The 18581-nt window shown below is 36.5% G+C and overlaps 1 protein-coding gene across 2 annotated transcripts in view; it reads right to left on the bottom strand.

Moving 5' to 3' along the window:
* Window positions 1–1004: 1004 nt before the first annotated feature.
* LOC117342671 overlaps window positions 1005–18581 on the bottom strand; it is a 47792-nt gene continuing 30215 nt past the window's right edge. Inside the window, exons 6-7 of one of the 2 annotated variants that reach the window (XM_033904872.1) lie at window positions 2816–2875; window positions 1005–1823 (exon numbers count right to left, since the gene is read on the bottom strand). In XM_033904872.1, the coding sequence (XP_033760763.1) occupies window positions 1483–1823; window positions 2816–2875 (401 nt within the window). In that variant the 3' untranslated portion in view covers window positions 1005–1482. The remainder of the gene's footprint in view (window positions 1824–2815; window positions 2876–18581) is intronic. The other variant, XM_033904871.1, reaches the window with a different exon arrangement.

Raw genomic sequence — 18581 nt, 5'->3', positions numbered from 1 at the left:
CTATAATTGTCGACCAATCAAGTCTACTTCCGTTCTACAGTCGATGCATCGTAGATCTTCAAGTGTTACAACTTGTTGATATTGTAGGAGTAGGGCTATTTTTTTTCCTTTTAATACTAACCAGAAGCAGACGCCTGTGGACAAGCTATTAACATAGTGTATAATGGATACAGCGCCTCAGGACACGTCTATCTACGAGATGTATTTGTTTCAAATATGTGATCTTATAGGAAGTTCTGAACATCTAGGCCAATTTGACTCCCTTCTCACCCTTACTTCAGAGCCCGTAAGAGGCACGTGCATCTCTGGTCATCGGGGAATCGTGACAATATGAACGAAAATCGTTTGAGGGGTTTTCTAGGAAGTTTAGAATATTTCAAGACATGACAGATAACGGACGACGCGTGTGAAACGACATGTGTATAAATAGATAATACACGCCATGTCTATAAATAGATAGTATACGACATGTCTATAAATAGATAATACACGATATGTCTATAAATAGATAATACACGACATGTCTATAAATAGATAATACACGACATGTCTATAAATAGATAATACACGACGTGTCTATAAATAGATAATACACGACATGTCTATAAATAGAGAATACGCGGCTAATATTGTTACAATACAATGTTTATTTTTGTGCGAGACTTAGGAAAGCTGAGGTGACGAGACTTTGTCGAGTCATCTCGGCTTTCCGTATCGAGCAACACAATACATCTTGCATTGTAGCATAAAAGCCTGTATTCTATTTATCCTGCAACAGTTTTCTACATTTAAAGCAAACATATTTTCGTTTTCATTATCTTTCTTTGGTAAGAGTCACCCTGATCGATACGTACTGATATATCGCACAGGAAAACATCCATTCATTAATACCACTTGTGTGTATTTACTACCAGGAAACTAAAAATGCGCCATTGCAAAATAGTTCTAGGCTTTTTATGTAAAACAGAGTTCAATTTCACTTAAAAATGTACGGAAATACAACACAAATATAAACAATTTATTCATAGTGCCAAATGGAACCCAAACATTTTATAAAATGTCTTAAATTCAACTTAAGTGATTGTTAGATGGAACGTAAAGCACACGCCAGTATACACATGATACATCGCGTCATCACGAAGTCTCCAACAGTATCGTTAACTGACGGCATTACTGTTACAACTAGATTGTCACGTGATTCGATTACATTTGCCTGTCCATTTAAACAAATGTTTAAACAGTAATTCAATACAAATGAAGATTAAAAAAGGTAGCAACATTGCTTAATATATATTCCATGTTCAGAAACTATGTATATTTTTGAAGGTCGCAGTAAGTACTAAAACTTAATATGCACGTCTGACAACCGTAAACAATGGATACATTGGCCAGACAATATTGTAGTTTTGTAAGTATATTATAAAGAGTATAAAACAAGTTGTCACTTGAAGCAGACTTCTGTTCTTACGTCTTAAGCCAACTTTATCTTTTGCAACAAGAGCACTTGCCCTTGACGTTGTTGGCGTGTGTTTTTATAGACAAGAGGTCACACAGGACAAGTGAACCAAAAACAAAGCCTAGCATAATCGCCCCGAGCATCCCAAGACCTTTGGCTGATGTTCGACTGTCAGACGCGCTGATTTTCTTGTTCCTGAAGGACGAAAGATCTGTTTTGTTTACTGTCAACTGTTTCTTTGTTGCCTCCATTTCCGGTCGGACAGTTTCCTTCTTTTCGTCGTCCGTCATGTCTTCCGGAAGTGCGTTAACCTCCCAGTACATCATTTTGTCATAGTATGCGCAGTCGCAAGGACAGAATTCTGTATCTGAAACAAGGGAAGACAAAGTCATAACACGACATCATGTTAAATGTAGTTACGAAATCATGAAAACACATCGTATATAGATATTTTAGGTGATGCTCACATTTGGTGAATATCTCAGTACATAGAGTTTACACAATTTGACCTGTTATCTGGTTACACACATCGAGCACTGTGTATTGTAAAGATGTTGTAAAGAAACCAGTATCCACCTAAGGCCTCCATACATGTGACGTAGATAATCCAGTACCTACCTAAGGCCTCCGTACATGTGTGGTAGATAATCCAGTACCTACTTAAGGCCTCCGTACATGTGTCGTAGATAATCCAGTACATTGTATCTACCTAAGGCCTCCGTACATGTGTCGTAGATAATCCAGTACATTGTATCTACCTAAGGCCTCCGTACATGTGTTGTAGATAATCCAGTACCTACCTAAGGCCTCCGTACATGTGTTGTAGATAATCCAGTACCTACCTAAGGCCTCCGTACATGTGACGTAGATAATCCAGTACCTACCTAAGGCCTCCGTACATGTGTTGTAGATAATCCAGTACCTACCTAAGGCCTCCGTACATGTGACGTAGATAATCCAGTACCTACCTAAGGCCTCCGTACATGTGACGTAGATAATTCAGTACCTACCTAAGGCCTCCGTACATGTGTTGTAGATAATCCAGTACATTGTATCTACCTAAGGCCTCCGTACATGTGACGTAGATAATCCAGTACCTAACTAAGGCCTCCGTACATGTGACGTAGATAATCCAGTACCTACCTAAGGCCTCCGTACATGTGACGTAGATAATTCAGTACCTACATGTACCTAAGGCCTCCGTACATGTGTTGTAGATAATCCAGTACCTACCTAAGACCTCCGTACATGTGTTGTAGATAATCCAGTACCTACCTAAGACCTCCGTACATGTGATGTAGATAATCCAGTACCTACCTAAGGCCTCCGTACATGTGACGTAGATAATCCAGTACCTACCTAAGGCCTCCGTACATGTGTTGTAGTATCTCGGATTCGGGACCGGTTCACACGTGTCATCTATGAGATAATGAATCAAATTATTGTCTTTGATTGAAGTAACATTTATATTAGGATCAATTAAGTTACACAGACACTGACATATGATATCAAGATATACCTTTCAACAATGTATGTGTCAAAGAAGTAATATAAACGGTTAGTTTTCGGATAATACTGCATCTTTGCAAGCTTTATGCGCTATTGAGGTAATGAAAGACTGTTGCGCCAAATGAGAATACATGTAGGTTTACAGTATAATCTTCGACTTCGACTTCGACTCATTAATACAGTATTCATGTAAATCAGACTGACCACATTTCTACTGTTATCTCGGTATATTTGTGAAATAATAATACTATATAATTAATAAATATGGACTTTGGAACATTAGTGAAAATGAAAGTCGTACCGAAAACAAGTCGAATTCTCATCATATCAGCCTCGTCAAAAGTAGTGCCTGTGCCTGCATTATCTAGACTATCTGAAAAAAATCATAGAAATCCATCAATGAAGTTTGTGTTCTAAACTCATTTATAAAAACACTTTGATAAAAAAAACAACGAAAAGTAGATTTGTGCGACATTATAATTCCCTTGTGTTAATTAATCTGATCATCTAAGGATATGACATACGTTACCGTCTACGTCACATCTAAGGTCATAACATACGTTACCCTACACGTCACATCTAAGGTCATAACATACGTTACTGTCCACGTCACATCTAAGGTCATAACATACGTTATCCTACACGTCACATCTAAGGTCATAACATACGTTATCCTACGTCACATCTAAGGTCATAACATACGTTACTCTACACGTCACATCTAAGGTCATAACATACGTTACTGTCCACGTCACATCTAAGGTCATAACATACGTTACTCTACACGTCACATCTAAGGTCATAACATACGTTACCGTCTACGTCACATCTAAGGTCATAACATACGTTACCCTACACGTCACATCTAAGGTCATAACATAGGTTACTGTCCACGTCACATCTAAGGTCATAACATACGTTACTGTACACGTCACATCTAAGGTCATAACATATGTTACTCTACACGTCACATCTAAGGTCATAACATACGTTACTGTACACGTCACATCTAAGGTCATAACATACGTTACCCTACACGTCACATCTAAGGTCATAACATATGTTACTCTACACGTCACATCTAAGGTCATAACATACGTTACTCTACACGTCACATCTAAGGTCATAACATACGTTACTGTCCACGTCACATCTAAGGTCATAACATACGTTACTGTACACGTCACATCTAAGGTCATAACATACGTTACTGTACACGTCACATCTAAGGTCATAACATACGTTACTCTACACGTCACATCTAAGGTCATAACATACGTTACCCTACACGTCACATCTAAGGTCATAACATACGTTACTCTACACGTCACATCTAAGGTCATAACATACGTTACTCTACACGTCACATCTAAGGTCATAACATACGTTACTGTCCACGTCACATCTAAGGTCATAACATACGTTACTCTACACGTCACATCTAAGGTCATAACATACGTTACTCTACACGTCACATCTAAGGTCATAACATACGTTACTCTACACGTCACATCTAAGGTCATAACATACGTTACCGTCCACGTCACATCTAAGGTCATAACATACGTTACTCTACACGTCACATCTAAGGTCATAACATACGTTACTCTACACGTCACATCTAAGGTCATAACATATGTTACTGTACACGTCACATCTAAGGTCATAACATACGTTACTGTACACGTCACATCTAAGGTCATAACATATGTTACCGTCTACGTCACATCTAAGGTCATAACATACGTTACTCTACACGTCACATCTAAGGTCATAACATACGTTACCCTACACGTCACATCTAAGGTCATAACATACGTTAGTCTACACGTCACATCTAAGGTCATAACATACGTTACCGTCCACGTCACATCTAAGGTCATAACATACGTTACTGTACACGTCACATCTAAGGTCATAACATACGTTACCCTACACGTCACATCTAAGGTCATAACATACGTTACTCTACACGTCACATCTAAGGTCATAACATACGTTACTCTACACGTCACATCTAAGGTCATAACATAAGTTACTCTACACGTCACATCTAAGGTCATAACATACGTTACTGTACACGTCACATCTAAGGTCATAACATACGTTACTCTACACGTCACATCTAAGGTCATAACATACGTTACCCTACACGTCACATCTAAGGTCATAACATATGTTACTCTACACGTCACACCTCAGGTCATAACATACGTTACTCTACACGTCACATCTTAGGTCATAACATACGTTACCCTACACGTCACATCTAAGGTCATAACATACGTTACTCTACACGTCACATCTAAGGTCATAACATACGTTACTCGACACGTCACATCTAAGGTCATAACATACGTTATCCTACACGTCACATCTAAGTTCATAACATACGTTACTCTACACGTCACATCTAAGGTCATAATATACGTTATCCTACACGTCACATCTAAGGTCATAACATACGTTACTGTACACGTCATATCTAAGGTCATAACATACGTTACTCTACACGTCACATCTAAGGTCATAATATACGTTACTGTACACGTCACATCTAAGGTCATAACATACGTTACTCTACGTCACATCTAAGGTCATAACATACGCTACTCTACACGTCACATCTAAGGTCATAACATACGTTACTCTACGTCACATCTAAGATCATAACATACGTTACTCTACACGTCACATCTAAGGTCATAACATACGTTACTCTACACGTCACATCTAAGGTCATAACATACGTTATCCTACACGTCACATCTAAGGTCATAACATACGTTACTGTCTACGTCACATCTAAGGTCATAACATACGTTACTCTACACGTCACATCTAAGGTCATAACATACGTTACTCTACATGTCACATCTAAGGTCATAACATACGTTACCCTACACGTCACATCTAAGGTCATAACATACGTTACTCTACACGTCACATCTAAGGTCATAACATACGTCACTCTACACGTCACATCTAAGGTCATAACATACGTTACTGTCCACGTCACAACTAAGGTCATAACATACGTTACTCTACACGTCACATTTAAGGTCATAACATACGTCACTCCGTGATAAAGATATAGTAAACCTTGTAAAACACTCCGTGATAAAGCATTTCTGCTGTAGAAAAATCTGGGCCTAGTGACGTCATCTCGTTTGTTGTAGACGGCCGCACGGATATTGTTATCAGTGTCGTCGTACAAGAGGAAGTCAAAGTCCTGTTCCCTGTACAAATTAACATAACAAAGTTTAAAATTCTCCTGCCTTGTGTAAAATCACGTAAACTTTAAATAAAAAAATAGCGAGAAAGGTCACGGAATTCACAATATGGTTTTGCTTTATATCGAGAAATATTTTTTGCAACATAATATTGCAAAAATAGGTTACTAAACCTAATTAATTCCATTATTGAATCGAGCAATCAATTACTACTTCAAATATACAGAAACAAAAGCAACACTTTTAAAAACATTTTTTTGAATAAAATCTACCATGGGAATAGCACTTGACTTATCGTATTAACGTGTGTACAGGTTGACGGATAACGTATGAATGTGTGTACAGGTTGACGGATTACATATTTTGACATGTAAACATATCTGTTTGATAATTACCCACACCTAAAGTAAGATTGCCATACAATGTACGTAGCCGGTATCCACGGTAACAGTGCCATATATACCTACCTGGTATCCATGGTGATATTGTAATAGGTGTTCTTACCCCGTGTCCAGACTAACATTGCCAAGGAAGTCACGAGGGAAATAGTGAGATGGTTTTTCCTTCATCCAGGACCTTAAATTTGTTGATTCTGAGGAAGGATCAATTCTCAATTCATACTTCCAAGCACCAGCATTGTAAAAGAAAATCCAAACCTGTTGATATAATTAGATCTATAATAACTATAATCTGTAAGCTACTATAATTTATTGAAAAGCTGTAACGACATTAACCATTTCTAATTTCTTACCTGGTGGGGACAAACAGGTGCACGTTTGATGTCGACGTCCTTACTACGAAACATCCCTGACCCAGAAATGCTACACTCGACCCCATTCATGTTGTACAGGTCAAACATGCTCACACGGCTGCCCCTAGGCACGTGCATTTCCGCTTGAAATGAAGAAGACGATATTTTGCAATACAAGAAATATCTTTAAAAAAGATAAACGGCATAGTTTTAATGCTGGTGGTTATAATGTAAAACTACTGGTGAGATAAATTAACGAACTACATATGTAATGCGTTTCAGCACGGATAACAATATATCAGATTGAATCATTTTTGGTGATAATATATCATGTAAGACTGCATTTGAATCAGAAACATAATTTTATTAATGTGTCATTTGTAAAGATACATCCACTTATTCAGCTTGCATTCAATCTGAACTTTGTTTCGTTTTTAACTGTATATCTGCATTTTGCATTTACCGCTACATTGACCAATCAAATACTTCATCTTGACCAGTAACGCCACCTGTCGCGTCATATCTGGGGCCAAAAGAATATTATACGGCTATGCCGAAAAACAACTCTATTTTATAGGACGATAAACAGGACGAGTTTCATAATAAATGTTTGGTAGATTATTATTGGCCGCGGGATTCAATTGGTAACGTTATTTCATAAAATATTGCTTTGTCATAACGAACAATAACGGAGTCTGTACGCCAATATACAGACTCAGTCTTCCCGTCTTAACTGGCTTGATTCAGCATCTCCTTTGATTTCCATCAGGAAACGTATAAAAAGTAGAAGCACATTATTACAGCTGTTTTTATATTGAGTAATGCGTTAACAAAAATTGATAAATATCGATATTCTCCAGGGTAAATACATCAGTCGGTCAAGTCAAACAGGTGCGGACTAAATCCTGCATAGACTTCCACATCATTGGAGATGTATCGCCTTCATAATGTGTATTGATTGATTCCGGAACGATATAACATAAATGCACGAATCTTGAATCAACACCGCGGAATACATGCTCTAAAGTTTAATTAAGACTTTACATTCAAAGACGTGATCTAACGATCAGAAATTTCAGCGTGTGGAACGAGAAAAGATTCGAGAGCATATTATTATCTTCAACCAAAAACCCTATAACAATTATCTCAGTATCATTTTATCATCACCTTACTATCACGTAACTATCATATTACAGACACGTTACTATCACCTTACTATCACCTTACTATCACCTTACTATCACCTTACTATCATCTGACTATCACGTAACTATCATATTACAGACACGTTACTATCACCTCACTATCATCTTACTATTATCTGACTATCACCTGACTATCACCTGACTATCATCTCACTATCACCTCACTATCATCTTACTATCATCTGACTATCACCTTGATATCACCTGACTATCACCTGACTATCACCTTACTATCACCTCACTATCATCTGACTATCACCTTGATATCACCTGACTATCACCTTACTATCACGTAACTATCATATTACAGTCACGTTACTATCACCTTACTATCATCTGACTATCACCTTGATATCACCTTACTATCACCTTACTATCACCTTACTACTACGTGACTATCACCTGACTATCACCTTACAGTGTACTATCACCTTACTATCACCTTACTATCACCTTAATATCACCTGACTATCACCTGACTATCATCTTACTATCATCTTACTATCACCTGACTATCACATGACTATCATCTCACTATCATCTTACTATCACCTGACTATCACCTGACTATCACATTACTATCACCTTACTATCACCTTAATATCACCTGACTATCACCTGACTATCACCTGTCTATCACCTGACTATCACCTGACTATCACCTGACTAGCACCTGACTATCATCTTACTATCACCTGACTATCACCTTACTATCACCTGACTATCATCTTACTATCACCTGACTATCACCTTAATATCACCTTACTATCACCTGACTATCAACTTACTATCACCTTACTATCACCTTACTATCACCTTACTATCACCTTACTATCACCTTACTATCACCTTACTATCACCCGGCTATCACCTTACTATCACCTGACTATCAACTTACTATCACCTTACTATCACCTGACTATCATCTTACTATCATCTTACTATCATCTTACTATCACCTGACTATCACCCGGCTATCACCTGACTATCACCCGGCTATCACCTGACTATCATCTTACTATCACCTTACTATCACCTTACTAGCACATTACTATCACATTACTATCACATTACTATCACATTACTATCACATTACTATCACCTTACTATCACCTTACTATAACATTACTATCATCTGACTATCACTTTACTATCACGTTAATATCACGTTAATATCACCTTACTATCACATTACTATCAACTTACTGTCACTTGGATATCACTTTACTATCACCTTACTATCACCTTAATATCACCTTACTATCACATTACTAGCACCTGACTATCACCATACTATCACGTTATTATCACATTACTATCACCTTACTACCACATGACTATCACCTGACTATCACCTTACTATCACCTGACTCTCACCTTACTATCACCTAACTATCACCTGACTATCACCTGACTATCACCTTACTATCACCTGACTATCACCTGACTATCACCTGACTACCACCTGACTATCACCTGACTACCACCTGACTACCACCTGACTACCACCTGACTATCACCTGACTATCAACTTACTATCACCTGACTATCACCTTACTACCACCTTACTACCACCTGACTATCATCTGACTATCACCTGACTATCACCTGGCTATCACCTTACTATCACCTGACTATCACCTGACTATCACCTGACTATCACCTGACTATCACCTGACTATCACCTTACTATCACCTTACTATCACCTGACTATCACCTGACTATCATCTTACTATCATCTTACTATCAACTTACTATCACCTTAATATCACCTTACTTTCACCTTACTATCAACTTACTATCACCTTACTATCACCTGACTATCATCTTACTATCACCTTACTATCACCTTACTAACATATTACTATCAACTTACTATCACCTGACTATCACCTTACTATCACCTTACTATCACCTGGCTATCACCTTACTATCACCTGACTATCACCTTACTATCACCTGACTATCACCGGACTATCCCCTGACTATCATCACACTATCACCTGACTATCATCTCACTATCATCTTACTATCACCTGACTATCACCTGACTATCACCTGGTTATCACCTTGTTATCACCTTAGTATCACCTTAATATCACCTGACTATCATCTTACTATCACCTTACTATCATCTTACTATCACCTGACTATCACCTGACTATCACCTGACTATCACCTGACTATCATCTTACTATCACCTGAATATCACATTACTATCACCTGACTATCACCTGACTATCACCTGACTATCACCTGACTATCACCTTACTATCACCTGACTATCATCTTACTATCACCTGACTATCACATTACTATCACCTGACTCTCACCTTACTATCACCTTACTATCACCTGACTATTACCTGACTATCACCTGACTATCACCTGACTATCATCTTACTATCACCTGACTATCATCTTACTATCACCTGACTATCACCTGACTATCACCTGACTATCATCTGACTATCACTTTACTATCATCTGACTATCACCTTACTATCACCTGACTATCACCTGACTATCACCTGACTATCACCTGACTATCATCTTACTATCACCTGACTATCACCTTACTATCACATGACTATCACCTGACTATCATCTGACTATCACTTTACTATCACCTGACTATCATCTGACTATCACCTTACTATCACCTGACTATCACCTGACTATCATCTTACTATCACCTGACTATCACTTTACTATCACCTGACTATCACCTTACTATCACCTGACTATCACCTTACTATCACCTTACTATCACCTTACTAGCACATTACTATCACCTTACTTTCACCTGACTCTCACCTTACTATCACCTTACTATCACCTGACTATTACCTGACTATCACCTGACTATCACCTGACTATCACCTGACTATCATCTTACTATCACCTGACTATCATCTTACTATCACCTGACTATCACCTTACTATCACCTGACTATCACCTGACTATCATCTGACTATCACTTTACTATCACCTGACTATCACCTTACTATCACCTGACTATCACCTGACTATCACCTGACTATCATCTTACTATCACCTGACTATCATCTTACTATCACCTGACTATCACCTTACTATCACATGACTATCACCTGACTATCATCTGACTATCACTTTACTATCACCTGACTATCATCTGACTATCACCTGACTATCACCTTACTATCACCTGACTATCACCTGACTATCATCTTACTATCACCTGACTATCACTTTACTATCACCTGACTATCACCTTACTATCACCTGACTATCACCTTACTATCACCTGACTATCACCTTACTATCACCTTACTATCACCTTACTATCACATTACTAGCACATTACTATCACCTTACTTTCACCTGACTATCATCTTACTATCACCTGACTATCAACTTTTTTTTTTCTTTTTTTTTTATTGCACTGAGAAATGATCTGATTGTCAGCTCTATTATATGGGTACAAAGCGACATACAAATAATATATGTAATATTTTTGTGATATTGTTAATTTATTCAATTATGTTTTATTTAACATTATCATATAAAGACAGCAAGATAATAGAGAGTGGAGAGAAATGATTCTCTCATATCTCGCCATGTTGGATAGAGTTTGACCATGTAAGATAGCTATGTAAGATAAATCTATCTTACATAGCATTTCACGCGCGCGGATTAATCTGCGTTCAAGGGGGACAACTCTCACAACGTCGTCTGCTTGTGTTCACATCCGACAGTCCTTATCGTCGGTGTCGGTTTTGAAACGTTGGACTTAACTATAAAAATATATTCATTCTTAGATAAATATATATCATATCAGCAGTAAATCAATAGGGCTACACGGTTAAACGATTAGACATTTCATCTGAGCGAACATATAACTCCGTTACTGTAACAAACAGTTAGACTACGCCTACAGGCCTGTTGTAACAGTTACAGTACAATACAGACTTGCCTACCCGACAGATTTGTCATTTGTCATTAAAAACATGTAAACACACACAATCACCTGGCAATGACAGGAAGTAAAATAAAAGCCATACATAAAAAAATATAAAAAAGAAAATGTCAAACGTCACAACCTATGAAATGGTTCCGTTTGCGTCAGCAGGGGGCCCTGGAATTTGTTTACTCTACGGTACTGTCAGTAACTGTTAGGCCTACTCAGTAACCTGTGTATTTGGAAGTTGGGAATTGGCTCTTAAATGAACGAACATTCGGTAAAAATGACACCCCTCGATGTTCATATAAAAAATATTTATTTCAATTGTAACTCAGAGTCTATATTTGTGTAGAGTAACCATGAAAACTAACTGCCATCCTAGCCTTTCAATATGATCATCGTTAGCCTATCGACTGACCTACCTTCGTCATTCCATCAAGACAACCGGTTAAACACATATAATCCTATGTCACAGAAAAGATCGAATACTCGTATAGAGTCACTGTTCGCTGGTTCACACACGAAGTTGCCAAAATCACAGTGAATTTAAAATTACCAGCCACGAAACATCGCCGCGTCATGGCGATCGAGATCGACATCACTCTCATTGAACTATGAATGGAATTCCAATGACATTCGTGACGTCATGCAGTGACGTAGTATTTTATAAAAAAAAATTTGACTTGACATTTAAAAGTACAGTGTGTTCTGTGAAATGATTAAATATGTCGAGGTGCAAATCAAATTATATGTGAAGTTGGGAAACTCATTTCAGCGTTGGCTTTCAGTATTGTTGATAGAACTTCTTTTTCTCGGATGTTGACAATTTGATCACGGCCACGTAAAAGTCGGTCAAGTTACGGTAATTTTTATCAGCGAATTGTTCATTCGTTCATCACTTAACCACAAAATGAATGAAATTTGTGTGCAAAGTTTGCTAAAAATAGGATATGATCTTTCAGAATATCATAAGTATATTTAGTAAAAACGTCAAATAAAGAAATTAAAAAATTGAAGAAAATGGATGGCTGAGGGACACTTTCGCCAGAAATTCGGTAATGATATAAGAGAAAAAGACTCTTTCATTATGTGTGTATGTAGGATAGGGATATTCCACCCTCGGGATCACAAAATGTGGTAAAACCCTCGGCAAGCCTCGGGTTTCACCACATTTTGTGACCCCTCGGGTGGAATGTCCCTATCCTACATATACACATATGAAAGAGTCTTATAATCTGGAGGGGGAGAGAGACGTGGGGGAGGAGGAGAGAGAAAAAAAACGAGAGGCAGAGAGCTGAGGAGGTAGAGATTGAGAGGAGAGCGAAAGAATGTGCGTTGAGTTGAATAGAGGAGAGAGAGTGTCTTAATTGTGACAAATACAAATATATGTCAGAAATGGAAATAATTTGAATATATGATACATGGTAAGGATATGAGAATAGCTTAAAATATAAGGAGTAGGAAATATTCAAGGTAGATAGCTAAAGAGAAATATATAACCTTTCTTCCAGAACATTCTTTCAAAACTCTTTGTTCTTTCATTCTTTTTATTTGTTTATGCATGTAAGTCACGCTCAATCTTACTCCGAACTCATCTTTGCAATATCACATACAAACGATTGAAAAAGGTATGTTAGGATTAAAAGTTCAAAGGACCTAAATATCTGAATATTTTATTTGTATAATTTTCTTGTGTTGTTATATGTTTTTGAGATAATAATTATTCCATGTCGCATTTGTTCATATCTGCTGAAGTAGGTTTTTTCATATCATCATCGTGCAAGTTTTATCCTTATTTTTTTGATTATTTCATTCTCCATGTTTCACTTCTTATATTAATATAAATATTTGATGTCTATTCTATTATATCAAGAGTTCAGCTTCCGTGTTGGTCATATCAACTCTTACCACTTTCACTGACTGTCGATACAACAGAACAGACGATACATTAGATATATCTATATTTTTCACAAGTTTTCAATAATAGTTAGACATACACATAACTTCAATAATGAATAATATGCATTACAACTGTCATTATTATCAATAGAATAAGCTCACATTGTAATCAATATAAATAATTGATCGATCCATTATTATTTTAATTATTTTCAGCTTTCGTGATGGTCAGACAAAGGAACAAATCAATATTTATTATATGTTTTCTATCAAATAGTTAATCATCTTATATTTTCCATAGATGCAACCCAACTCATATTTCAAAACTAAACATGGGTTTACGAATTTCCTTTTTTGATCGCTCAAATGAAATGTTTTAAAAATTGTAAAGCCAACCATGCATAAAATTATGTTAATTTCCGTGTACATTTTTTGCCCAATTTTGTAACCAAGTAGGATATATTGTAGTTTCCTTAAATTTACATTGAAGCCATGTTTCATAAAAATAACGATTAGCTTATTCCAAAATATTTCAAAATATTGGCATTCAATAAAATAATGATTGTAAGTTTCTGTTACACCGCAGACATTACACAAATTGTTCTCTTCCATTCTCCATTTGTGGAGCTGGTACTTACTAGGAATAATGCAGTGTAACAATTTCCACTTAAAAATTTTGTGTTTGTTTTCCTTCAATTTTCTGAATGTGAAATAGATAAAATCTTCAAATATTTGTGTTTCTTTTATGTCAAATTGCTTTCGCCAATATTCAAAATTGTGCGTAGGTACGACCTTTTTCTGCAATGCTTTTTGATATAATATTGTATTATTTAGATCGTCTAACTCCAAATAAGTCTTTGTTTTTTTGTCGTAAAGTGCTAATTTATCAGCACATTTAACCCATGTTTTCGCCGACTCTTCTGTTTTTAATATACTTTTCCATCTATTTGGTATAGCTTTTTTTAGTTTAGCTACTTCACTTATCCAATTTCGCTTGTCTGATAATTTGTTGTATATAATATGTTCATCTAAATCTCCATGGTTATTTATTACATCTGCTATTCTTATTATGTTTTGCTTTACCCAGTGCTTATTTATTAGTGCTTTACCTTTAAATTGTATATGTCTATTTCCCCATAATACTTCATTTCTGATGTCAGCGAAATTTTGGCACTCTTTTTTTATACCTCCACCCAGTTTTATCCAGGAGCTCAAAACTTGAATATAAAAATCAGGTACATTGCTTTTTCAATTCGGGATATTTTCAATATTTTTCATGTTCATTTTGAATAATAGCCAGTTATTTCCAAAATTGTCAAAAACTGTTCTTGGAATTATTTTCCAGTTTGCTTCAGTAGCATCTGTTAGCCTCTTCACCCATCTAATTCTGATGCTATCAATGTGTGATTCCAAGTCCCTCAACTTTAACCCTCCCTGTTCGTAATTTCCAATTATCGTTTTTCTTTTAACTTTGTTCTTTTTACCATCCCAAAGAAAGTCACATGACTATCACCTTACTATCACCTTACTATCACATGATTATCACCTTGCTATAATCTTACTATCACCTGACTATCACCTGACTATCATCTGACTATCACCTGACTATCATCTGACTATCACCTTACTATCACTTGACTATCACCTGACTATCACCTGACTATCATCTGACTATCACATTACTATCACATTACTATCACCTGACTATCACCTTACTATCACCTGACTATCACCTTACTATCACTTGACTATCACCTTACTATCACCTTACTATAACATTACTATCACATTACTATCACATTACTATCACATTACTATCACCTTACTATAACATTACTATCACATTACTATCACCTTACTATCACATGACTATCACCTGACTATCATCTTACTATCACCTGACTATCATCTTACTATCACCTGACTATCACCTTACTATCACATGACTATCACCTGACTATCATCTGACTATCACTTTACTATCACCTGACTATCATCTGACTATCACCTGACTATCACCTTACTATCACCTGACTATCACCTGACTATCATCTTACTATCACCTGACTATCACCTTACTATCACCTGACTATCACCTTACTATCACCTGACTATCACCTTACTATCACCTGACTATCACCTTACTATCACCTTACTATCACCTTACTATCACATTACTATCACCTTACTATCACCTTACTTTCACCTGACTATCATCTTACTATCACCTGACTATCAACTTTTTTTTTTTTTTTTTTTTATTGCACTGAGAAATGATCTGATTGTCAGCTCTATTATATGGGTACAAAGCGACATACAAATAATATATGTAATATTTTTGTGATATTGTTAATTTATTCAATTATGTTTTATTTAACATTATCATATAAAGACAGCAAGATAATAGAGAGTGGAGAGAAATGATTCTCTCATATCTCGCCATGTTGGATAGAGTTTGACCATGTAAGATAGCTATGTAAGATAAATCTATCTTACATAGCATTTCACGCGCGCGGATTAATCTGCGTTCAAGGGGGACAACTCTCACAACGTCGTCTGCTTGTGTTCACATCCGACAGTCCTTATCGTCGGTGTCGGTTTTGAAACGTTGGACTTAACTATAAAAATATATTCATTCTTAGATAAATATATATCATATCAGCAGTAAATCAATAGGGCTACACGGTTAAACGATTAGACATTTCATCTGAGCGAACATATAACTCCGTTACTGTAACAAACAGTTAGACTACGCCTACAGGCCTGTTGTAACAGTTACAGTACAATACAGACTTGCCTACCCGACAGATTTGTCATTTGTCATTAAAAACATGTAAACACACACAATCACCTGGCAATGACAGGAAGTAAAATAAAAGCCATACATAAAAAAATATAAAAAAGAAAATGTCAAACGTCACAACCTATGAAATGGTTCCGTTTGCGTCAGCAGGGGGCCCTGGAATTTGTTTACTCTACGGTACTGTCAGTAACTGTTAGGCCTACTCAGTAACCTGTGTATTTGGAAGTTGGGAATTGGCTCTTAAATGAACGAACATTCGGTAAAAATGACACCCCTCGATGTTCATATAAAAAATATTTATTTCAATTGTAACTCAGAGTCTATATTTGTGTAGAGTAACCATGAAAACTAACTGCCATCCTAGCCTTTCAATATGATCATCGTTAGCCTATCGACTGACCTACCTTCGTCATTCCATCAAGACAACCGGTTAAACACATATAATCCTATGTCACAGAAAAGATCGAATACTCGTATAGAGTCACTGTTCGCTGGTTCACACACGAAGTTGCCAAAATCACAGTGAATTTAAAATTACCAGCCACGAAACATCGCCGCGTCATGGCGATCGAGATCGACATCACTCTCATTGAACTATGAATGGAATTCCAATGACATTCGTGACGTCATGCAGTGACGTAGTATTTTATAAAAAAAAATTTGACTTGACATTTAAAAGTACAGTGTGTTCTGTGAAATGATTAAATATGTCGAGGTGCAAATCAAATTATATGTGAAGTTGGGAAACTCATTTCAGCGTTGGCTTTCAGTATTGTTGATAGAACTTCTTTTTCTCGGATGTTGACAATTTGATCACGGCCACGTAAAAGTCGGTCAAGTTACGGTAATTTTTATCAGCGAATTGTTCATTCGTTCATCACTTAACCACAAAATGAATGAAATTTGTGTGCAAAGTTTGCTAAAAATAGGATATGATCTTTCAGAATATCATAAGTATATTTAGTAAAAACGTCAAATAAAGAAATTAAAAAATTGAAGAAAATGGATGGCTGAGGGACACTTTCGCCAGAAATTCGGTAATGATATGAGAGAAAAAGACTCTTTCATTATGTGTGTATGTAGGATAGGGATATTCCACCCTCGGGATCACAAAATGTGGTAAAACCCTCGGCAAGCCTCGGGTTTCACCACATTTTGTGACCCCTCGGGTGGAATGTCCCTATCCTACATATACACATATGAAAGAGTCTTATAATCTGGAGGGGGAGAGAGACGTGGGGGAGGAGGGAGAGAGAAAAAAAACGAGAGGCAGAGAGCTGAGGAGGTAGAGATTGAGAGGAGAGCGAAAGAATGTGCGTTGAGTTGAATAGAGGAGAGAGAGTGTCTTAATTGTGACAAATACAAATATATGTCAGAAATGGAAATAATTTGAATATATGATACATGGTAAGGATATGAGAATAGCTTAAAATATAAGGAGTAGGAAATATTCAAGGTAGATAGCTAAAGAGAAATATATAACCTTTCTTCCAGAACATTCTTTCAAAACTCTTTGTTCTTTCATTCTTTTTATTTGTTTATGCATGTAAGTCACGCTCAATCTTACTCCGAACTCATCTTTGCAATATCACATACAAACGATTGAAAAAGGTATGTTAGGATTAAAAGTTCAAAGGACCTAAATATCTGAATATATGAAATTTTTGGTTGTTTATGTTGATAATAAAAGGTTCACTGATAAATATCTGCAATTTTTATTTTTTGATACCATTTATTCTTTATATAATTTTTGAATAATAATTATCTGCTTTTCTAT

Source organism: Pecten maximus, chromosome 14 (genome assembly GCF_902652985.1).
Source record: "Pecten maximus chromosome 14, xPecMax1.1, whole genome shotgun sequence".
Lineage (NCBI taxonomy): Eukaryota > Metazoa > Mollusca > Bivalvia > Pectinida > Pectinidae > Pecten > Pecten maximus.
This window is presented reverse-complemented; position numbering and strand designations above follow the sequence as displayed.